The sequence below is a fragment of the Ylistrum balloti genome, unplaced genomic scaffold (assembly GCF_031769215.1).
Source record: "Ylistrum balloti isolate Yb309-2 unplaced genomic scaffold, AGI_CSIRO_Ybal_v1 Utg369670, whole genome shotgun sequence".
Taxonomy (NCBI): domain Eukaryota; kingdom Metazoa; phylum Mollusca; class Bivalvia; order Pectinida; family Pectinidae; genus Ylistrum; species Ylistrum balloti.
Window position 1 is genome coordinate 48239 of NW_026781916.1, and position 25442 is coordinate 73680.

At 35.2% G+C, this 25442-nt stretch overlaps 3 protein-coding genes across 3 annotated transcripts; 2 read left to right on the forward strand and 1 right to left on the reverse strand.

The window, feature by feature from the left end:
- The first annotated feature begins 11444 nt into the window (after window positions 1-11444).
- LOC132562000 (beta-1,3-galactosyltransferase brn-like) lies at window positions 11445-12518 on the forward strand. Its single transcript, XM_060226729.1, has one exon. The coding sequence runs from the start codon at window positions 11445-11447 to the stop codon at window positions 12516-12518; it is 1074 nt and encodes a 357-aa protein (XP_060082712.1).
- A 9671-nt stretch (window positions 12519-22189) lies between these two features.
- Window positions 22190-23842, reverse strand: LOC132562080 (uncharacterized). Its single transcript, XM_060226813.1, has 2 exons — window positions 23835-23842; window positions 22190-23099 (listed from the first exon to the last, which is right to left on the reverse strand). The coding sequence occupies exons 1-2, from the start codon at window positions 23840-23842 to the stop codon at window positions 22190-22192; spliced, it is 918 nt and encodes a 305-aa protein (XP_060082796.1).
- Window positions 23843-24242: 400 nt separating this feature from the next.
- LOC132562091 (beta-1,3-galactosyltransferase brn-like) lies at window positions 24243-25442 on the forward strand. The gene has a single exon (XM_060226824.1). It carries the CDS (start codon window positions 24243-24245, stop codon window positions 25440-25442), a length of 1200 nt encoding a protein of 399 aa, XP_060082807.1.

Consider the following 25442-nt stretch of genomic DNA (forward strand, 5'->3'; position numbering starts at 1 on the left):
ACCATGGTAGATCCACTGTATGGTTTTAGTCAGGCCTTGTCCTTTCCTTTTTTTCCCCTTGGTGTTTATAAAATCCATTGTTAACTTTCTGGATTGTCCTATCAGGGTACCCACATTTTTTAAAGTTCTTTATTCTTTATTTCTCCAAAAGTCTTACGACTTATAGGTACAAGCTATTTATATACAGGTATATATGTTATAGGAGAGTGTCTAAAGCATACGAGTGCAAACTATAAACACAGAACATATTACGAATACACACAATTATCAACTACTAACTAATCAATTACGCCTCTTAGTGGCTAGATATAAATATTTTCCTAAATTTGACAACTCTTTAACGTTATTCACAGATAATAGTGGGACAAGTTTGTGGACTCTTATAATAATTCTTCTTTGTATATTTTGACCTCAAATCATTATAAAAAGGACATTCAAAGATGAAATGAAACTCCTCCTCGACGTCTCCAAAGTTACATTTGCTACAGTTCCTATTTCTTCGAATTATGTTATTGTGTCTACCTATTTCCATATTTAATTTATGAGACGATACTCTAAACTTAGTTAGCATACATTTGTATTTAGAGTCAATAGATTTAAGGAGATAAAACGGAATACAGTGACTATCTGTAAGATATTGATAAATTCTACCTTTTGAAGAACTGCTATCTTTGCCATCATATTTTGCTTAGTAATATCGCTCAGCCTCTGTTCAATAATTCTAAAAGCGTTTAAAACTGGTAGATTCGGTTCAAAAATATAACCTAGGCCTAGGGCTATTAATTCATTCTTAATATTACATATCCACGGATCATTCTCGTTAACGCACTCATCATAACAAGTTTTTAATATCAAATTATCCGATTTCTTCAACTTCAACCAATATTTGAATATTCTTAGCTTTCTTGTAACAATTAATGGTAACCTACCCAATTCACAATAAACTAAATCATTGGACGTAGATTTACAGACTTTAAGGACTTTTTTGCAGAAATTTAGATGTACTCTCTCTACGTCGGGGGCTTTATGGAATCTCCATATTTCTGCACCATAACTTAAAACACTGTTTACATAGATATCGAAAACAGAGCACTGAGTTTCTACATTCAAACAATAATTCCTTAAAGACGATGACAATGAAAATAAGGCCTTTCTTCCTTGATCTGCTAAATGCTTTTGAGTTTTATAGAATTTTCCATTGTAATTAAGATACATTCCCAAATATTTGAAATAGTAAACAATTTCTATGTTCTCATATTTCCACACTTCATTATTTCTTATATTTCCGCCATTTCTAAACATGTTTTCATGACGCTAACGGCGGGCTTTTGTTCTCACTTACGTAAGTGTCCTACTTTTAGTCTAAAAGGTAAAATCTAAAATAAACCACCCGTCGTTCCCTGAACGCATACATGTCCAGGACATCAGGTAGAAACACCAAAGGGAGGCTAATTATAGTCTGTTTCATATAAGTACTGCATTTACCTGAGATATTTTACTTGTGGATCAACCTGTATTTTTTTAATTTTCGACTGCAAACTTACATGAAGGACACTAGTTACAAATTAAAAAAAAATAACATTAATAATAACTAATAGAAACTTATTTACAGCACTAAAAGTTCAATTTAACACCACACACTGCAGCATCTACATAATGTATACTAATATGCACTAAAGTCCATCATTTCATATAACTTCAAAGAAGAAACTTGTGGGTGGTTGTGTGGATGTCGTCCGACTCCTACTATGATGTTGTTGTGGGTATTTACAGTAGCAAGGCAGGTGCTGATAGTACATCTCCAGTAAATTCTGAAAGGAATAAAAACAGATTCAATTTTGATGACACAGACGGGTTTACATATTCACAGATGTATGGCTTTAAAATGATATTACAGATGTATCATTATAAATCAACAATTGATTATTAATGTTTTGTCTCTTAATACATGCAGGCAGTATATATGCAGTCCTTCTAAAATTTGCATAAAGTACATGTATAACCATTTACATATAATCATTTACATAATCATTACATATAACCATTTACATAATTTTACATAATCATTTACATAATCATTTACATAATCATTTGCATAATCATTTACATAATCATTTACATAATCATTTACATATAATCATTTACATAATCATTTACATAATCATTTACCTTTCTCCGCGAGAAGACCTAATCCTGTATAAATGACCGTTCTATGCTAAGTTGTTACCCCCTATTCTATTCTGGATGGACTTAAAATCGAAATGAACATTAGCTCATGATTGATTTCTAACAATATCAGTTAAGTATCAGAACCTATTAATGAATTATGGAATTGGGGATTCATTTTGAATCGTATATTGATAAATATATACCTTGTATGCTCACCTCAAGGTGTCATGTCATACGTAACTTGATCTCCGTTAGCACAGTATTAACACAGTCATCATGTTTTAAAAGACTGACCTAAGATAAGTGAACAGTTTTCATGTTAAAACATTTCACTGGAAAAATATCATCTGAACCCAAAATTATTACAATTAAAAATTATATAGTGGAAATGATACGTAGAATTTCTATTGTTAAGTACTGGGCGAATAACTGTATTTTGAGGGCCTGTTATGACGAACTTTTAGAGCTTCATAACAGGAAACCGAATTGTAAAGATAATTGGGTCTATCATCTTAAACATGAGCTGTGTACTTTGGGATTTAGAGATGTGTGGGTTTCACAATGTGTACTAAATGAGAGACATTTTTTATTATTATTTGAGCAACGTATTAAAGATACTTTTATTCAGGAAATGAGAAACACATTCGAGACATCTTCTAAATGTATGTTGTATAAACACATTGTTGACCGTTTTGATCTACAGTGGTATCTTACTAAACCCTTGTTTGGGAGAAGTAAACATATTCTTGCAAAATATAGATTGCAAGCGCACGATCTCATTATAGAGACAGGCAGGTACAATGCAGTTCCTCGTAATCATGCAGTTCCTCGTAATCATGCAGTTCCTCGTAATCAGAGATTATGTACTTTATGTGATAATAGAGATGTTGGAGATAAGTTTCATTCATTCTTGTTTGTCCGGTATTTTCAGAATTAAGATCGTCTTTAATTAAACCATACTATCATATTCTCGTCCATCTGTGTTAAAATTGGTAGAGTTTTTGTCTTGCAAAAAAATAAAACAGGTCAGAAATTTAAGTACTTGATCCAAGCAACAGTCCATAGAAATCGTTTAATATTACATATAAGCTGTATTTCATGCTATTGTTACTCAATAATGTGACTATGGTATACAGTGTTTTATTTTAGATTTAAGTATGTAATATAACTGTAATTGGTTTGTCTTCTGCTAGAGGTATTATAAGTGGAGCCTTGTTATTTCACAATAAGCTGACCAGTTAAGTCATGCCTCTGAGTTCTGTTCCTCAAGAAAAATCTTCTTTTATTTCCAAACATTGTATTTTCTCATGAATTGGTGAGTTCTGTGACTTAAGAAAAATCAATTTTCCCATATTGTATTTTTTTTCATGAATTGGAGAGAATCGAATCTAAATAATGTAATATGTTCTCCGCCATTGTACATGACATGTATTTGTTTTGATCATTATGAAAATTATTGTATGCCTATATGCAGTGTGCATTTGGTAATAAAAAGATTGAATTGAAAAATTGAATTGAATTGAAATCACAATAGTTTATATTATTTTGGAATACACAACAAAAATAATATAACATCATTAAAATTGCATAATAATTACATGTACATTATGTCACCGTACACGGCATAATAATTACATGTACATTATGTCACCATACACGGCATAATAATTACATGTACATTATGTCACCATACACGGCACAATAATTACATGTACATTATGTCACCATACACGACACAATAATTACATGTACATTATGTCACCATACACGACACAATAATTACATGTACATTATGTCACCATACACGGCACAATAATTACATGTACATTATGTCACCATACACGACACAATAATTACATGTACATTATGTCACCATACACGACACAATAATTACATGTACATTATGTCACCATACACGACATAATAATTACATGTACATTATGTCACCATACACGGCATAATAATTACATGTACATTATGTCACCATACACGGCATAATAATTACATGTACATTATGTCACCATACACGGCATAATAATTACATGTACATTATGTCACCATACACGGCATAATAATTACATGTACATTATGTCACCATACACGGCATAATAATTACATGTACATTGTGTCACCATACACGGCGTAATAATTACATGTACATTATGTCATCATACACGGCATAATAATTACATGTACTTTATGTCACCATACACGGCATAATACTTACATGTACATTATGTCACCATACACGGCATAATACTTACATGTACATTATGTCACCATACACGGCATAATAATTACATGTACATTATGTCACCATATATTTTTTTTTATTATGTTATGTCTTTAATTACTTTACTTTTTTTCCTTTTTTGGCTGAGTTTTTGTTATATATGTACAGGTGAGAACTACAGATAAAAACACAGATAAACCGGACTAACATTAATGATATAGACTATAATCACTGTAAAAACCGGACTAACATTAATGATATAGACTATAATCACTGTAAAAACCGAACTTACATTAATGATATAGACTATAATCACTGTAAAAACCGAACTAACATTAATGATATAGACTATAATCACTGTAAAAACCGGACTAACATTAATGATATAGACTATAATCACTGTAAAAACCGGACTAACATTAATGATATAGACTATAATCACTGTAAAAACCGAACTAACATTAATGATATAGACTATAATCACTGTAAAAACCGAACTAACATTAATGATATAGACTATAATCACTGTAAAAACAAAGTTCCAGGTACATGTTTATAACATGTATGCGTTCCAGGATAGAGCCTGACCAGTCTGGACACGTTGTTATCCTGATTTCGGCTATATCTTTTTAAGCCCTATACTGCTCTTAAGACTGGACAATAGCATTCATTAAGTGTTGACCGTAGACACGGATATGACCGGTGGCTAAGGTTTTTATTTGTACATACAAAAAGACAAAATGAAGGAACAGAGAATTACAAGTGGTCGTGTTGTTCTTAATTTACCCAACATATTTCCGTTGTGCCATTCGGGACTGCGAAACAAGATTAATGGACGAGCACTATGTATATAATATATCGTAGAAACGAGTGTTTATGTGACACTATAAAACAGTTAATTGATGAATGTATACCCATTAAGTATGTGACTATTAGGCCAAATGATAAGAAATGGATGACAAATGATATTAGACTACTTATAAGACAAAGAAATAGGAATCATAGGAAAACTAAGACTACTAACTCTGCTGTTCATTGACTATAGAAACAAAAGAAATGAAACTACTAGTAAAATACTTGATGCAAAGAAATCTTACATGGAACACCTTCAACAATCATCAGCCGACAGATCTATTCCTCCTGATAAATGGTGGAAAATTGCAAGAAATGTTCTTAATATAACCAATAAATCTTCTATCCCCCACTTAATCACAATCACTCATTTATCTAACATCCATTTGACAAAGCTGAATGCTTAAATAAATATTTTCCATCAATTTCTACTACTTCTGAAAATACTGAACTCTTACCTGAAACTGTCAATGATTATCTTCACTCTATAAATAATATTGTTATTACTCAACAAGATGTTAAGGATCAGTTATTTCTTTTGAATGGTAATGAACCTGCTGGACCAGATGGCATGGTTCCTAAAATAATCAAACGACTACATCCATCTATTCTCCTCCCTCTCACTCTCCTATTTAATAAATCTATAGAAACAGGTATTATTCCCATCAGTTGGAAGTTGGTTAATATTAATGCTATTTATAAAGGGAAATTATTAACTAAAGAGGCAACTAATTACAAACCTACATCAATTACTTCATGTTTAAGCAAAATGCTTGAAAACATTATTTTCGAATATCTCTATAATTATCTTACTACATATAAAATTATTACAAAGCATCAGTCCGGCTTTACACCCAAAGACTCTATTGTAAATCAGTTATTATCTATTTACCATACCATTGTTAATTGCCTAGATCAAAGAAATCAGATTTATATTCTGTGACATAAGTAAAGCTTTCGATAGGGTTTGACATAATGGACTGCTTTATAAATTGAAATATTTTGGTGTTACAGGTAATCTATTAAATTGGCTTGACAATTTTCTATCTAATAGGAAACAGTATTGACAGAAGGTTATGCATCAACCTTTGACCCTGTCCAAGCTGGGGTACCACAAGGCTCGGTTCTCGGGCCATTACTATTTTTATATATTAATGATATTGTTGAATGCGTCTCCAGTAAAATAAAATTATTTGCAGATGATGCATCTCTCTTTGGTACATGTGATAATTATCCCATTGAACTGGCACAGAATCTTTCAGATGACTTGACAAACATAATGCTGTGGGCCAATAAATGGGATATTATATTAAATCCTTCCAAAACTGAATCTGTAGTATTTTCAAGAAAAACTGACAAAAAACATCCAATTATTACATTTTATGATCAACCAATTACTGAAAACAAACTTCATACACATCTAGGTCTTACTCTTAGTGGTGATGCCAAGTGGAATCAACACATATCTAATATCTATGAAAAAGCGTTTAAAAGGGTAAATATCTTCAGGTTAATTAAAAAAAAATAAAATTGATAGAAAATCTCTTACTTCCTTGTATACTTCTTACATTAGGCCAATTAGTGAATACGCAAATGTTGTTTGGGATAACTGTATCCTGGCTCAAAAAAAATTATTGGAATCCATACAACTAGAGACTGCTAGATTAATTACAGGTTTACGTAGAGGGACATCACATGATAATTATATAAGGAACTAGGATGGGATACTTTGAGTAGCAGAAGATATAAACACAAACTTATCTTAATGTATAAAATAATAAATAATGAAACTCCATATTACTTAAGTGAAATAATTCAACCATATATACATGATGAAACCCTGTGTATGTTTAATGAGATTAATAGGCTTGCCCCAGATATTAGTAATATCCATTCCACATCTCAGTTGAAAAGGTTATTGTGCAAGAATCAATATGTAGACTCTGAAACAAATTATACTTTTAAATTTCTAGGTAATCGTGATACAAACATTATGCTGTGCCAGTTAATAAATAACGCTAGTAATCTTAACTATGATCTTTTCAAAGATCATCTAATAGAATCTCCAATGTGTGAGTGCACTCAATCTTCTGAAACTACCATACACTTCTTCTTTGAGTGCAATAGATATACCGATCTACGACAGACCCTACGACAGACCCACGACAGACCCTACGACAGACCCACGACAGACCCTACAGACCCTACGACAGACCAGACCCTACGACAGACCCTACGACAGACCCTACAGACCCTACGACAGACCAGACCCTACGACAGACCCACGACAGACCCTACGACAGACCCACGACAGACCCTACGACAGACCCTACGACAGACCCACGACAGACCCTACGACAGACCCTACGACAGACCCACGACAGACCCTACGACAGACCCACGACAGACCCTACGACAGACCCTACGACAGACCCACGACAGACCCTACGACAGACCCACGACAGACCCTACGACAGACCCACGACAGACCCTACGACAGACCCTACGACAGAAATCATAATCATTTATGTGTAAAAGTCTTATACCATGGTTGTGTTCTTTGTAATTATATACAAAATAGTGTCATCCTATCTCATGTTTCAGACTTTATTTCACGTTCTAAAATATTCCCATTTTTCAATGCCTAATTTACAATCATTCTAATGATGCATGACTTTATTTCCAATACAAAGAATTATCTCATTGAACGTAGTATTGTAAACATCCTATGTGTACTTTCAGAAATTCGTATTTATCAATTAAACCCCCAGGTTGACTACTACTATAGCAGTACTACACATACCAGATGTATTTTTATGAATTATCATCTCACATTTTCCCTCCTGTACTAGAATTAAATACAATGTAAGTCTGGTCTTGGCAGCTAAGATGGCTACTTTCACTTATGTAACTATATGTAACTATATGTAACTATATGAAGCAACTCCTTCTTATCTAAATAAGCAATCTTCCTATTATAAATAGCACTTGTTGTAACCTTACTTACAAACTATGTACATATTTTTGTTGAAATTGGGCTTTAAACCCAAACAGTGTTGGCCAGTGTGTTGTGTATATGGACTTTGTGTGACCTTATCTGCTAGAAGAAAAAAATCAACAAATATTTGAACTCATCAAGCCAAAATTAAGAATATAAGATATAAATTACATAGGCATATCACGTTGTCAAATAAACTATGTGATGAAAAATATATTCAAATATCTCAAACAGCTTTACATAAAATATGTGTTTTGATGTCTTTTTTTAAATTTCACGTCTTAAACCTTGAATCGCCATTAACTCTGCATATGAAGCTATTATCTGAATGTGATTATAGTCGATATAAATGCAATATTATTTTGAAAAATCTTGATCAGAAGAGTTTCATCTTAACTCGGTATAATTTAAACTTAACCCGGAAAGCTAAACATTAACCCGGTTAAGTTTAAACCTAACCCGGTTGAGTTTAATCCTAACTCGGTTGAGTTTGATGGAAAATTTGTCAGGAACGCATATATCAATTATTTCGACTATAATTACATTAAAAACTACTTTATTTTACTTATATTTCTATTTCCATAGTTTGGGTTATATTAATCAGATTTCCAGAATTAGCAAATATTTTTTCTGTACACAAGGTCCTCTACGAGATTTTGACAAAAAATATATCATAATGTATCTTGTAGGAGAAATAATTTATAGCGCTGTCAATCAAGATTTCAGGTTTTAATACTCTAAACTTAACGAATAAATAGTATTGTTCATATAAACATGTGTAGGGTTTGTATGTTCGGTTTGATATATGTGCAAGCGTACATGACAGGACGAACAGAAAGTGTTAAGGCCAATTCAATTCAAATTTTGTCCCGAGGTCCTTACGGCCATAGGTATACACTCAGCATTCCATTAGATATAGTTATATCTATTCGTACTAATTCAAGAAGGTTTAAACATTTCTATTTCTTCACTGTGGTACCACCTGAAGCGTCAATACCAGATCATTGTGCGCAGGTTTCAGTAGCTCAATAGATTTAATAAGCCTTCTACATTGCTAATCCATGTCTAAATATACAAGGATATAACGCGCCCTGACAGGTACACAAATGTGTACTACAATCGACATGGTGACGTTCTACTGTCTGAACTCAACCACACATTTAGATATATGCGATGGATATTACAAAATAAGTGTATCTTACAGCCGCATGCTACGACAGTTCACAATTTAGGGGAAAAGGGGGGAAACACAAAAAATATGTCTTCAAATTTCTTCACAAAACGGATTTAATTGGATACACTGTATATATGTATGGAAACTTCTTATAATGGATCATGGATTAGAGGTACGTTATGATTTTTTTTCAAAGTACGAGACTAACCTTGTAATAATAATATAGAAAGTGTGTTACCAACACGGAAATATTGAAATATATTTTGATTTTAACGTTAGAGATATTTTGGAATAAGAACAATCGACCGTTGTTATGGTAACGGTTGTATACACGCTGTTAAGACGTGTGTTTTATCAGGGAGATTCGATCTTGCACTTTTCATTCTTATGAAATTTGAAGTTATGCAATTAGGTGAAATAGGTAGAACGTTCTCGGTACGGGGGCTAATGTTATTATTTCGAAATAGTTACCGGTGACCCCGTGTTTTTGTAATCCGGATAAAATAAACGAGTCTGTACTTTGTTATGTTTGCGTGAGTTAGGGCTTAATCTATTGATTAAGAGGGTCATGGAATTTTTTGTTTAGTCGTGTGATATGAGAACCAAATAGATTTGTTAATATTACAGATATTCACACAGGGAAAATCTTGAAAAAAATAAGATATTTGAACACTGTTTTCGATAAACGATTTTTTTATCTTTTGAACAGATATGTGAATTGCCTTTAATATTGTTGTTTTTGACAGTTGGTTTAACAGAACAAATAAAAGACATGTCGGAACAGTGTTAGAAGTTAAAAGTTCGACAGACAAAATACCATGAGTTCGGCAAGTAAACACCTTTAACATAGGGCAATGTAACAGGGTATCACCGAAACGGATTCCACGAAATTCATGCTGTCGATAACTGCTTTGTTAGATGTTTTTTCCCCGTGAAATCGATGAAGAAACCCGGATTTTTTTGTTATGGACTATAAAACAGAAATTCAAATCAATCAAAAACCAATAAAATAGATGATATTCTTAATAAAGAAGTCAATTCGGCCCACTTTTAGTTGTATTTATATTCAGGTGTGAATAAAGTACGTAATGGCATTACTAATGAAGAAGTCAATTCGGTCACCGTTTACTTGAATTTTGGCGTGAATAGAGAACGAAATGACTTTCGGTCGCGGTTTAGCTGTGTTCATATGTGGAAAGAGAACAGAGAGAGAATTGATTTTACGTATCGATTAGTCTATATTTTGTTTATTGTCTGTGGTTGCTACAAGAGAAGACGTAGAAGAATCGATTTGTAATATGATGGTCATTTTGCGCAATGTCAACAGGCCAAATTGATCACATGGTTTCAGTCTGCCAGGACAGTAATTTATATCTATGTCCTACATGTATAGTGTGCACTGTGATGCATGTTCACGACACTTGATGGTACTGATTGATCGTTTCATTATTAGATTGATATGTCGATTGAGGATTTAACTGATTGATTGATTTATCGATTAATTGATTATTTTATTGTTTGATTGATTGGGAGGGGAGAGAGAGTTCTTCCATACAATTACGACGAAGCAAATTGACTTTGTGGTATTGAACTTATTCTTATCATTTCAGGTGTATTCTACTGAAAGAGCCGTCGACAGCAACAAATGTCCGGAAATATTGAATAAATTGAAACGCTGAAGTCAGTATAATGTCTATAACGACAGAAGTTAGTTTGTATCTAAGGACATCTGTACCAAAACAACGTCATTTTATACAATAATTAGTGTCTGAAATGTTCTGCTGAACCTCATTCGTCTCAGGATTTTGTCACTGTTTGAAAAATTTAAGATTCCTGGAAAATCGGTCGAAAATTATTGAAGTGACCGATTTGTGATCTCGTTAATGTGAATGATGATTCTGCGATATTTCTTGTAACGGTGAAAAAATTATTTCTGATAAAGTGCCAAGATAAAGGAAGAAAATAGAGGTGCTCCGGGAGAGAATTACAGAAATTTGTGCAATACATTATTAATTACTATGAGGCCATGGTTTTACATTCGGAAGCTTCGGCCTTTGTTATACGTAATGGCTGGACTTTGGTTGCTCTCTTCGGTCCAGCAAGTGTCGGACATAGAAAGCAAAGGGTTTCTGAGTGGCGGATTATTGAGACCCAGAGTGATGCGTGCTCTGAAAGAAGTCCCACCGGAAGTGATGTCATATCGACGTGAGTTTATGAGAAGTTATCCGTTACAGGTAGATTTACTACCATACGTAATGGATAAAATAACAAACGGTACTGAAATTCCTTTTAAAAAGCATTATCCTCATAACTACACCTATATACACAAACCAGAAAAATGTAAGTTTTATAGTCAGAAAGGAGCAAGGCTCGCCATCTTGGTGAAATCTGCTGCTCAGAACTGGTATCGACGTCACACGGTACGGACCACATGGGCTAAAGTTCACCCAGGCGTTATAAAAGTAGTTTTTTTAGTTGCGTATAACAAATCTGTACAGGGTATGATCGACTACGAGGCAGATTTCTACAAAGATATCATTCAGGAAAATTTCCAGGACGCTTATTTCAACAATACACTAAAAACTGTCATGGCGTTCAATTGGGCGATGGAGTCTTGTGCGGATGCAAACTATTATCTCTTCGTGGATGACGATCACTTTGTAAATGTTCCAGGACTGGTGCAATTTATAAAAAGTCTATCACGTGATACACAGGAAAATTTATTTTTAGGATTTTTGATATCATGTGGAGAGCCAGAAAGGAGTAAAACATCAAAATGGCAGATATCTCTTGAACTTTACCCTTTTGACCTTTGGCCCCCATATTTAGCCGGCGGTGCTTTCGTGACTTCATTCTCTGTTGCACAGAAGATGCAATTAGCCTTTCCGTATGTAAAACCAATAGGTATAGACGATGCTTATCTAGGAATGGTGGCTAAAAAACTGTCCATCAGGCCGATGGACAGTGTAAATTTCCACACGACCGGACCATATGCATCGTACGAGTATTTTATTCACGGGAAATTAAAATCCAACAAAACCGGACAAAAATCACACGGCGTTTTTTCACTTCCGAAAACAGAATGTATATGATGAATTAAATAAATGGAATGCGGTTTTTTTCACACATGGCTTCTTATGTGTGTATATATATATATATATATATATATATATTTCAGAGTTACCTCCCCTACTATTTACTATTATCTAGCTCAATATATGATAAAGACTCTGACGTATTTGTTTTAATATCTATTATTTGAAAGTTTTATATATAATTTAATCGGATTGAAAACATCTTTCGTAAGTACCGTTTTATGATGTGTAACTCTTTTATTTAGAGGTTTTTCCAGAAAACATGTATCCCAAAACCTTGTTTGTTTTGTATCTTTTTATTTGTCTTTGTGCTTTATTCATTTATAAGCGATCAAAACAATGTTTATTTCATCAAACGATCCAGATTTCTGTTTCACATTTTGTTCCGCTCAGTTGATTGTGATGTTTTTCATTTTATAATTGATATTTTGAATACATTTTTCTTTTTACTTTTATTTGATATTTTTTATATACAGTATTGGCTTGTACTAAACCAACCTCCCTTATTTACGGTTAGGTAACGAAATAACTTCATGTTAGTTATTCATTTGATAGAGAAATCATTATTCGGAGGGCGTTAAATTTGATTTCAAACTAGAAAACGTCTTTACAAATCACTGCACTATAGAAAACGAAAATTGAAATATTGTCATTAGAATTGAAGGCGGCGATCCTTAACGAGGGGAAAAGACAGACAGACAGACGGACGGCGAGGCGGACGGCGAGACGGACGGCGAGACGGACGGACTGATGGACGGACGGACAAAAAGACAGACAGACAGATAAAAAAGGGACAAGAAGACAGACATTTTTTTATTTATTTGTTATACGGGATAATACATATTCTATTTTTAGTACCCATTATTTCTGCGATTTTCTATTTAAAAATTCCGTTGATGTACTTGAATTATTTAACATATAACATTTATACGTGATATTATGCAAATCTCGAACGGTATCGCTCTACAAAGATTGTGATAACATTTGATTGTAAAGGAATAGTGCCTATAAGAAATGTCCGTGTGTTTCCGGAACGGAAACTAACGGAAGTGTCTGAGACATTTCTTTACACAAGTCCATGCCAAACATACCTATGACGTCACAACTGACCGAGGTGTGTAATTTTAAATTAAATATTAAATATTTTATTAAACATTTATACTATTCTTATGCACTTTGGTATGTAAATGTTTGTATATTGCATATTACAACGTTTGAAAAAACGACAGGAACAAAAATAAAAAACAAAACAGAAAACAACGACAAAACAAATCAAAAACACATAACGATCATGGATACATGTATACTGGCATGCTCGTATGTTACAAAGAATTTCTATTTTTTAATATTTGCTTCGGTAAGAAAATGCACTCGTTCGACTCGGTTAATTCCGTCAACATGATATGATTGGTGGCCGATTATTGACGGAAAGATTCGAACAGATTCCGATTGGCGAAAGTAATGGAAATATTCGTCATGATGGATTATATTTTTAAAATAAAAATCAGATTTTCGAATAGGGGTATCATCTACGCCTTATTTAATTGAAATGTGATTTTTACATTTTACAGTTTACATACTACAACGAGATCATACATTTGAGTACCAGAAATAGCAATAAATGGAAACTATTTATTTACCTGTTAAATGTGCAATACTCTATGTATAAAACCATCATATCTTTTTTGTGGTCATTAAGTCACTCACGTATAAATCATTCCAACATTTCACATTCATGATAAGTCGTAAGCATTAGAAATTCTCTGGTCTGGTTCGAAAAGCGTTATCCTACTTGATCTTCATGGTTACACAATGTATTGTTTTTTAAAGATAAAAATGACTTTGATTTTCAATCCACATCCGGGTACGGAATATACGTCTGTATATTCGAAAACTTCAGGTATTAGATAGAGTAAGTAATTTATGTGTGTTCGGTAACATCTAACTTACATTTATTGAAATATATAAAAACAACAACAAAAATCAAATATCATTAGACATGATTTAGAGAATGCGATGTTGATAGACGTGGTGTGCTTTTATTGACAGAAATATTTCCAGGAGTCGCATGGCCTAGTTTTTGTTTTTGTTTATCTTTTTTTTTTAATATTATATGCTGCTTGTATTACTACTTGTATCAGAATGCCGTCCGTATGGTTTTTTTAACATATGATTGATATCATTGATATGTAGACGAGCATGGGTGAAATAAAAGTCAACTTCCTATATGTGTGAAAAAACTTGTAAATGGATTTTGTGGAATGATATAGAGGGAAACAGAGAGAGAGAGAGAGAGAGAGAGAGAGAGAGAGAGAGAGAGAGAGAGAGAGAGAGAGAGAGAGAGAGAGAGAGAGAGAGAGAGAGAGAGAGAGAGAGAGAAAGAGAGAGAGAGTGATAGAGGGAGAGAAAGAAAGAGAGAGAGAGAGTTACATAGAGAGAGACAAAGACAGAGAGAGAGACAGAGACATAGACAGAGAGAGAGAGACAGACAGAGAGAGAAAGAGAAAGAGAGAAAGAGAGAGACAGAAAGGGAGAGATAGAGTCGTACAAAAATGAGAACTACACATATCTGGTTTTATTAATATATCGCTATCAACGTGATACTTTAATATGTTTAATAAAGAATATAATATATAGGTGATGAATAAAGAGTTATCGACATGTGAAATGTTCTTGTTCTTTTTACATCGGAACCAGTCTATTGAGAACACTAAAGAAAACATGAGCATCATTCCTATTTGATGTAGAGTGATACACAAATAGCTTTAACTACCTCACGGCTGAGGCTTGACTGCTGCATAGAAAGGCGGGATGGGATAGAGGCGGGGTTGAGCGTTGGGTTTGGGGTGGGGTTTTGGGTTAAGATGGAGGGGTGCCTTCTTTAGTCTAGAAATTGACGGAGCTGCTTTGTTTCTGTAGATAAACTTAACCTTACAGAACCTGGTTTCCAAAGTAAATTCTTTTGATTTTTCGGTACGAAATCATGTTTAACTAGGATGAGACGAAGGACGCTTACGCTAAAAGTGAACATATAAGAACTCAACACTCCCTCTATCCCCTTCCCCCGTTTTCCAACGAACTCACAAGTAACCTGAAAATCAAATCACAGCAAAATTAGATTTAATAGGCAAATAATTCCATTTCTATAGATTTTAAAACGATCACCTCATATTTACCATTCATGTCAGAGAAAATTTCCCTTATTCTATTGCGGGAGTTTCGCCCTATGAACTGCCAGTGTCGTTATGAGGCGAGATCGCCTTGTAATGGCTAGTAGCTACATCATTGAACAACAAGCCGAGAGTCGCGTGTTGTCCAGCAATTTGGATAAACTTTACAAAGACTTAACAAAGAATCACATAAGTCTTTTCCTCAGCTTCCTAAGATATATACCTCCACGGGATGTAATGCCGAAATTCTGCATTATACGGCCTTCTGATATTATCAGTTTTAAGATCAACAGAGTCCCCTCCCTTGAATCTTTCAGTGACCCACGCTACTTTAGGGGAGATAACTCTGACGATCTTGAAATGAATGTATTTTGTTCTACAGTAGATCAAAGATAACACCGTTTATCTGACAGTTTTATCACAGAGCGTGGTTACATTACATATCTGTTGAATATCGGCCCCAATAAATCCCCGCAGAAAAATAATTACATCACAAAAATACCAAGGTAGAATAAGGATAAGATTTTAGAGGATTCATTGTTTCTGATAGAAATTTATCCTGGAAGTAATATAGACGGTATGGTCTATTATTTGTACTAGATCCTAACAAACAAATGTTCGTTGGACATTTTTAGAAAAATTTAATCTAACAATTCCTCATTTAGAATGTGGCCGAGATGTACCGGTAGACTTACTTTCCTCGGAGTATGACGTGCAATTGTTTTCGTTGCGATTACATATACCTCAGTGCTTACATTGCAAAACATACCGAGATTGATATAAAACATTTTTGATATTTTAATCATCATCCTACATACAACAACATTTTTGTCCGTTTTAAAGGGCCTTCGGCGTCCATCGGCCGAAGGGATTATCGAGACACCTAAATTTACACCACCGCTCTCGATTTAACTTTATAACTTTGTATTTTGTTTTATGTTCTATGTATGTGATGTAATTTATATAATATTTGATAAAGGGCCAGGCTGCCTCGTAAATTTGACAATTCACTTGTCCGTGTATGTACTTAAATCCATGTTGACAAGTGCCCTAAGCGTCATCGCGTCTGACATATTTGTATTGCTCTAAGCCTGTAGCTATTATAGTTTAACGAAATCTTGATACGAACGCAGCGTTCATTCGGCTAACTTCGCCTGCTTCCGGTATTGAGGTGCATTTTGTAGCGGATGGTGTTGTGTCAAAAAAAACCCCAAAAGCGCTGGGTTCGTTCAATGTTTAATCGATGTAAAATAGACATTCTGGAATATACAATAAAACATAATCAAATACTCTCACAACTTCACAAATCTCTCGTTACATATTCAACAATTCATACTCTTCTTTCGTTAACACATTATATTTCACCGAGTGAAACAATTTTAATGCTTCTACATTTGAATAAAATATAAAATCCAATAAAACATGACCATTCCAATAGTAATAAAGTAAAATCACACTGACAACACGTATCGTGCGCTAACGTACAAGTCATGTATGAGTTTGCAACACTCCACAATATCACTTCATCCGTCATTTATAGTAGAACTACAAATAAGAGATAACCTCTTATTCAATCTACAGAATACTTCAAGCAAGAAATGCATAACGCTTATACATTGGTAAAGTATAGGATTTACGAATATCATAATACATGGTTGATTCAAAATATATCAGTTACCGTTAAAACATATCATTGAATATTATATTGTTCATACAAACTCTCATCACTCACAGGGAAAATACTTTAGAAGAAATACTTTAACTAGAAAGAAATAAAGTTAGAGAAAACTTACCATAAAGACAAAACCCGAGGAACCTGACATTTGAACGCCCGTCTAACCCGCAAGCCAGGATTCAAAGGTACCCCGATATAGTAAAAGACAAAAGACGAATACCCAGGAGAAACTTTCAACCAATCAAACACATTGGTCAAAGTCCGTCAAATGGCTTGTGTCCTGTCGGTAAGTGAACACTACTCACGTACACCACCAGTACATACATATACGCTGCACACTGGGACGCGCTCGCCAATACGTCTAAACGTTACGAGCGCGGGTAAAACGTGACACTAACGATGTGTTCGCGATGACAAAATAATACACACATGTACATGACAGGTACATATATATATATATACTACAATACAAAATATAGATACTACAGGAATCACCACCAATATACAAAATATAGATACTACAGGAATCACCACCAATATACAAAATATAGATACTACAGGAATCACCACCAATATACAAAATATAGATACTACAGGAATCACCACCAATATACAAAATATAGATACTACAGGAATCACCACCAATATACAAAATATAGATACTACAGGAATCACCACCAATATACAAAATATAGATACTACAGGAATCACCACAGGAATCACCACCAATATACAAAATATAGATACTACAGGAATCACCACCAATATACAAAATATAGATACTACAGGAATCACCACAGGAATCACCACCAATATACAAAATATAGATACTACAGGAATCACCACCAATATACAAAATATAGATACTACAGGAATCACCACCAATATACAAAATATAGATACTACAGGAATCACCACCAATATACAAAATATAGATAAACAGGAATCACCACCAATATACAAAATATAGATACTACAGGAATCACCACCAATATACAAAATATAGATACTACAGGAATCACCACCAATATACAAAATATAGATACTACAGGAATCACCACAGGAATCACCACCAATATACAAAATATAGATACTACAGGAATCACCACCAATATACAAAATATAGATACTACAGGAATCACCACTAATATACAAAATATAGATACTACAGGAATCACCACCAATATACAAAATATAGATACTACAGGAATCACCACCAATATACAAAATATAGATACTACAGGAATCACCACAGGAATCACCACCAATATACAAAATATAGATACTACAGGAATCACCACCAATATACAAAATATGACCCTGTTTCAATTTGTATTTACGAAATGTGCCGAGCGTTTTAGAGTGTGATTTACGAAATCAGACGAGATGTGACGAGAATGTTTGGAATTTGGGTACAGTACACGCTAAAATAACATCGCAAACTAAATTTCAAACCGAGTTCTGTGATGCGGATTGAATTGGTTTCCATAATTATCATTCTTTTTAGAATACATTTTTTTTTGTTTATGGTAAAACTTCATTACCTAAAAATATCACGAATTTTCTATATCTTTAGATATACACTGTACATATATCTATTTGTAGCCTAATGGAATGTATTAGTTAGTATTGTAGTTACAAAGTTATCTGACCAAAACAGAGTTTTGATAACTAAATTACGCACATCTAATATTAAATTCCAAATAGAAACTGGACGTTGGAGCAATATACCAAGGGACGAAAGGCTGTGTAGTTTATGTAAACAATATATCTGTGATGAAAGGCTGTGTTGTTTATGTTAACAATATATCTGGGATGAAAGGCTGTGTTGTTTATGTAAACAATATATCTGGGATGAAAGGCTGTGTAGTTTATGTTAACAATATATCTGGGATGAAAGGCTGTGTTGTTTATGTTAACAATATATCTGGGATGAAAGGCTGTGCAGTTTATGTTAACAATATATCTGGGATGAAAGGCTGTGCAGTTTATGTTAACAATATATCTGGGATGAAAGGCTGTGTAGTTTATGTTAACAATATATCTGGGATGAAAGGCTGTGTAGTTTATGTTAACAATATATCTGGGATGAAAGGTTAACAATATATCGGGGATGAAAGGCTGTGTAGTTTATGTTAACAATATATCTGGGATGAAAGGCTGTGTAGTTTATGTTAACAATATATCTGGGATGAAAGGCTGTGTAGTTTATGTTAACAATATATCGGGGATGAAAGGCTGTGTAGTTTATGTTAACAATATATCGGGGATGAAAGGCTGTGTAGTTTATGTTAACAATATATCTGGGATGAAAGGCTGTGCAGTTTATGTTAACAATATATCTGGGATGAAAGGCTGTGTTGTTTATGTTAACAATATATCGGGGATGAAAGGCTGTGTAGTTTATGTTAACAATATATCGGGGATGAAAGGCTGTGCAGTTTATGTTAACAATATATCTGGGATGAAAGGCTGTGTTGTTTATGTTAACAATATATCGGGGATGAAAGGCTGTGTAGTTTATGTTAACAATATATCTGGGATGAAAGGCTGTGTAGTTTATGTTAACAATATATCTGGGATGAAAGGCTGTGGATGAAAGGCTTTGTTGTTTATGTTAACAATATATCTGGGATGAAAGGCTGTGTAGTTTATGTTAACAATATATCGGGGATGAAAGGCTGTGTAGTTTATGTTAACAATATATCTGGGATGAAAGGCTGTGTAGTTTATGTTAACAATATATCTGGGATGAAAGGCTGTGTAGTTTATGTTAACAATATATCTGGGATGAAAGGCTGTGTTGTTTATGTTAACAATATATCTGGGATGAAAGGCTTTGTTGTTTATGTTAACAATATATCTGGGATGAAAGGCTGTGTAGTTTATGTTAACAATATATCTGGGATGAAAGGCTGTGCAGTTTATGTTAACAATATATCTGGGATGAAAGGCTGTGTAGTTTATGTTAACAATATATCTGGGATGAAAGGCTGTGTTGTTTATGTAAACAATATATCTGGGATGAAAGGCTGTGTTGTTTATGTTAACAATCTATCTGGGATAAATTTCATTATAGATTTATGTGCAGAAACGAAGATATAAGTGATATCACATTAAAATACTTGGCCAATTACTTGATCCAAAATCCGAGTGTGTATAGATATAAGCGACGTCTGATTACAGGAAATGTTGAAATATTGAAAAAGTTAGCATTACTTTTGAAGAAAATGTTACCTATAATTTGATTGTATTTCCTACACTTGTTCTATATAAACTATCTGGTACGTAGAGTTGTATGTATACATGTACCTTACTATCCATCTTGTCATCTATTTGATTCTTAATATATGTATGCCCTCATGTTACATATTTTCATGTGTCAGAGTGTATAAATAAAATCTGAAATGGATTTGAGCTGACGAGAATTAAAATTCCACCGTCAATTACTGCGCCATGAGTCTACAGACCGGTTTATCATATTAACTCCTTTGTTTAATTGTCAGTTGATCTTGTATACACCTGTCAGTATATAAGCCTACGCGTACAGTACAATGTCTAATTTCTATCTGATCTGATCTGATCCGAGTTCTCTTTGTAGAGGCACTAGTAAGCTTCTTTTCTTCCTGTCTGCTATTGTTTTCAAACATCTGATCTGTTTATATGATAATTAGATTTCAAAATGTTTATTTTGATTTTACAATTGTTTGTTTTGCTGTAATGTACGGTACAGAATTAGGAAATTTGACAGAAATGACAGAAAAACTTTTCATTGAAACTTGTTCATTCTAACAGTGCTTTTTACCATCAGTTTACGGAGATCGATTAATATAATTACTCCCGCCCCCACCTTAAAATTAACAACATCAGTTTTTAAAACATATTTTAATAAGACTCTATAATCAAAATCGAAATATCTTTGTTTGATTATACAAACGTCAAAACCGTATTGGTTTACGTTAATGTCAAACCATGTCAGCTTTATGGAAGTTAAATCTAAAGATAAAATTGGAAAATTGAGATTGTTATTAATGATTAAAGTTACAACTTACAACATCAGTCTTGACAGAATAGCCTGTTTAAAAGTCTATGTAAAGCTACGGATATTTCAGACAGTAAAAACTGCCATCTGTTAAATTTGTTTTACGTACCGTTAAACTAACAATACATGAAGTCGGTTTCTTTCTAAAATAAAATTTGTGACGTCATCCAAGGGTATATATCGCTCATTCTTCCGTGGCGAAACAAGTGACCCTTATTCTGACCTCGAGACTAGATAGTTTTTTTAATGTTGATTGAATTAACCGTTAATTTATCGTATAGTTTTAAGTTCGTGGTTTAAATCAGAACACTCCCCTCCGTGGAATGTATAACTAACTGACCAGGAGGGACTATTACGTCTGGAATAGTGTGTCCTAAAACTAGGACAGTCTAAAAATACGATTTGGATTAGCAATCTTGCTAATACAGGCGATCAGAACAATTTGAAAGTCATCTGTAAAAATACGAAACTATCGATTTGTGATGACACAAGTGATATGGAGCTCTTTTCTTAAAGACACTGCTACTTCAGCATGGTTTGGCGGAGAAAATTTCCTTTATGACGTCAGATCGGTGTTTTCTCATTTAATCTATCGCAACTTGAAATTGCGGATGTTGCATACACAAAGATGTTGCTATCAGAGGTTTGATCGGATTGTCCCGCGTCAGGTGAGTTCAGATAAATATAATAAAAATGTTTAACAGAAATCAGGTGGAGTAACAAATGGCCTTAGGGGTGTATGCCAGCAAGAGAGGGTCCGGGGGCGAAGGCCCGGTGAAGGTTAGGGGGCGCAGGCCCGGTATGGGTTTGTGGCGAAGGCCCGGTTGCGGTTTGGGGGCGAAGGCCCGGTGAGAGTTTGGGGGCGAAGGCCCGGTGTGGGTTTGGGGGCGAAGACCCGGTTGGGGTTTGGGGGTAAAGGCCCGGTTGGGATTTTGGGGCGAAGGCCTGATTGGGGTTTTGGGGGCGATGGATAGGTTTGGGTTTGGGCGCGAATGTCCGGTTGGGGTTTGGGGGCGAAGGCCCGGTTGGGGTTTTGGGGGCGAAGGATATGTTTGGGTTTGGTGGCGAAGGCCCGGTTGGGTTTGGGGGCAAAGGCCCGGTTGGGCTTTGGGGGCGAAGACCCGGTGGGGGTTTGGGGGAAAAGGCCCGGTTGGTCTTTTGGTCGAAGGCCCGGTGGGGGTTTCGGGGCGAAGGCCCGGTTGGGGTTTGGGGACGAAGGCCCGGATCGGTTTTGGGGTTGAAGGCCCGGTGGCGATTTGGGGGCGAAGGCCCGTTTCGGGTTTGGGGTTGAAGGCCCGATGGGGGTTTGGGGGCGAAGGCCCGGTAGGGGTTTGGGTGCGAAGGTCCGGTGGGTTTTTTTGTTTGGGCGAAGGCCTGGTGGGAGTTTGGGGGCGAAGGCCCGGTTGGAGTTTGGGGGGCAAAGGCCCGGTTGGTTTTTTTGGGCGAAGGCCTGGTGGGGGTTTAGGGGCGAAGGCCCAGTTGGGTTTGGGGGCGAAGGCTCGGTTGGGGTTCGGGGGCGAAGGCCCCGTTCGTGTTTGGGGTTAAAGGCCTGCTGGGGGTTTGTGGGCGAAGGCCCGATAGGGGTGTAGAGGTGTAGTGGCGAAGGCCCGGTAGGGGTTTTGGGGCGAAGTAAAGTAAAAACAAATGTAGGGAAAAATATCTCAATGGAATTTGATTGTATGTTTAAGCCACTGGAAATGATTTGGTTATCGTTTGATTAACAGGGAAGATATGGTCATTTCACGGTAAAGAATGAATTTTGTGTATTGGTCAAGAACTGTTCCTAAGTTAGTAAATACATTTACATGTACTCGTTAGTGAGTGAGTGAGAAAGTGATTGTGATTAAGTGAGTGAGTGAGTGAGTAAGTGAGTGATTAAGTGGGTGAGCAGATGGGCGGGTAGTTAGGTGATTGTGTGAGTGAGTGAGTAAGTGAGTGAGCAGATGGGCGGAGAGTTAGGTGATTGTGTATGTGAGTGAGTGAGTGAGTGAGTGAGTGAGTGAGTGAGTGAGTGAGTGAGAGAGAGAGTGAGTGAGTGAGTGAGTGAGTGAGTGAGTGAGTGAGTGAGTGAGTGAGTGAGTGAGTGAGTGAGTGAGTGAGTGAGTGAGTGAGTGAGTGAGTGAGTGAGTGAGTGAGTGAGTGAGTGAGTGAGTGAGTGAGTGAGTGAGTCAGTCAGTCAGTCAGTCAGTCAGTCAGTCAGTCAGTCAGTAAGTCAGTGAGTGCAATAGAAGATTAGAGTGTGATGTTTCTATTTATAATCTTCTACTGGTGACTGTTTAATCACAGAAACGTGACACTCTAATCTTCTACTGGTTGTGTTATAAGAACTTCTATTCTATTGACATTACCAACCCGAAGAAAATGTTCCAAAAGAAACAAGATTTTATTCTTGTTTTTAACACTACATGTATTTAACATAAATATACATGTACATGGTATAGAAAAATACTATTAATTAATTTATTTATTTATTTGTTTATTTTACAGCTCCAGGAATATCGGAGGAATGAACAGAGTTCACATGAAAAAGGGACAAACTTTTAAATTTGGAAGTAGTTCACGTGAAGAAAGAACACAATTCAAAACATCGGACGAATGTCATTTGAAGAATGCAGAATCGAAGAGTCGGAACTTCTTGAAAGGAGGGAGAGACAAGATTCAGAAGCAGAAATTGGTTCATGCGAAGAAGAAAGAACTTTCAAAAATCTGAATTACATGAAGTTCGTGCGAGGAAAGGACAAAATTAAAAAATCGGAATTAATTCACGCTGAGAAAGAACAGATTTAAAGTCAGAATTATTTCTCGACAAAAGAGGAAGAAGCTCTGAAGTCAAAATGCATATTAAGAGGAAGACTATGGCACAATATGGTTGTCCTTTTAATATGAGGATGGTGTTTGGAAAATACTTTCGATGTGTTTACCGGCGATTAGGATTTCTAGGTCTGTACTTTGCAGCAGTGTATTTCTTCATTATTTACATCTTGTTGATCTCGGTCGATATCACGCTTCACGTTAAAATAAAAACCTCAAGTACTATTCCAATACTTACAACCGGACCAGTGACCACGAATTCGAATCCCGTTTCGACAATATTCCCGCCAAAAACGTATTATATGGAAATAAGTGAATATCCCATGACTTTCGACATAAAGTCATTTGTTGAAGATACTATACAAGACAAAGATTTAACCAACTTTTCTAATGTCCCTTCCATTAATCCAAGACTTTTTGATTATGTTTATAAAGCGAGAAAATGTAAGTTTGACCCAAACGTAAAACACAAATTACTCATTCTTGTGAAATCCGCCGCAGGAAATCGAGATTGGAGAAGACAAATTCGTAAAACTTGGGCTGCAGATTACAGAGACGGCAAAACCATAAAAGTTGTGTTTCTCATCGCAGCAACAGAGGAAGAAATTCAAGTATACATAGATTATGAGGCGCGGAAATTCCGGGATATCATCCAAGAGAACTTTCTTGATTCCTATCGGAATAATACTTATAAGACTATTATGGGATATAACTGGGCGATCGAGTTTTGTCCTACTGCCGATTATCTTCTATTTCTTGATGATGATATTCGTGTTAATATCGAAAATCTAACGACACATATCGACGATATATCGAAACAGTCCAGGCACATTATCGATAATCTTTACATCGGGTTGTTGATCCCATGCGGAGAACCGTATCGTGACAATTCTTCAAAGTGGTACATCTCTTATGAAGAGTACCCGTATGACTTCTGGCCGCCATATTTGGCAGGGGGCGCATTTCTTATGTCTCGCATTTCCGCTCTGAAATTTCAACTGGCCATTCCTTACGTTGCACCGGTCAGTATTGATGATTCGTATTTAGGAATTGTGGCTAAAAAATTGGGAATAAGACCAATTGATAGTCTCATGTATCACTCCAGTGGGAGGTATTATACTGACCAGTCTCTGTTTCAGCATAAAGGCAAATCTAGCGATAAACAGGTCGAACAAGACAGATCCGACTCATTCACTTCAAACACCGAAATGTGTTTTGGTTAG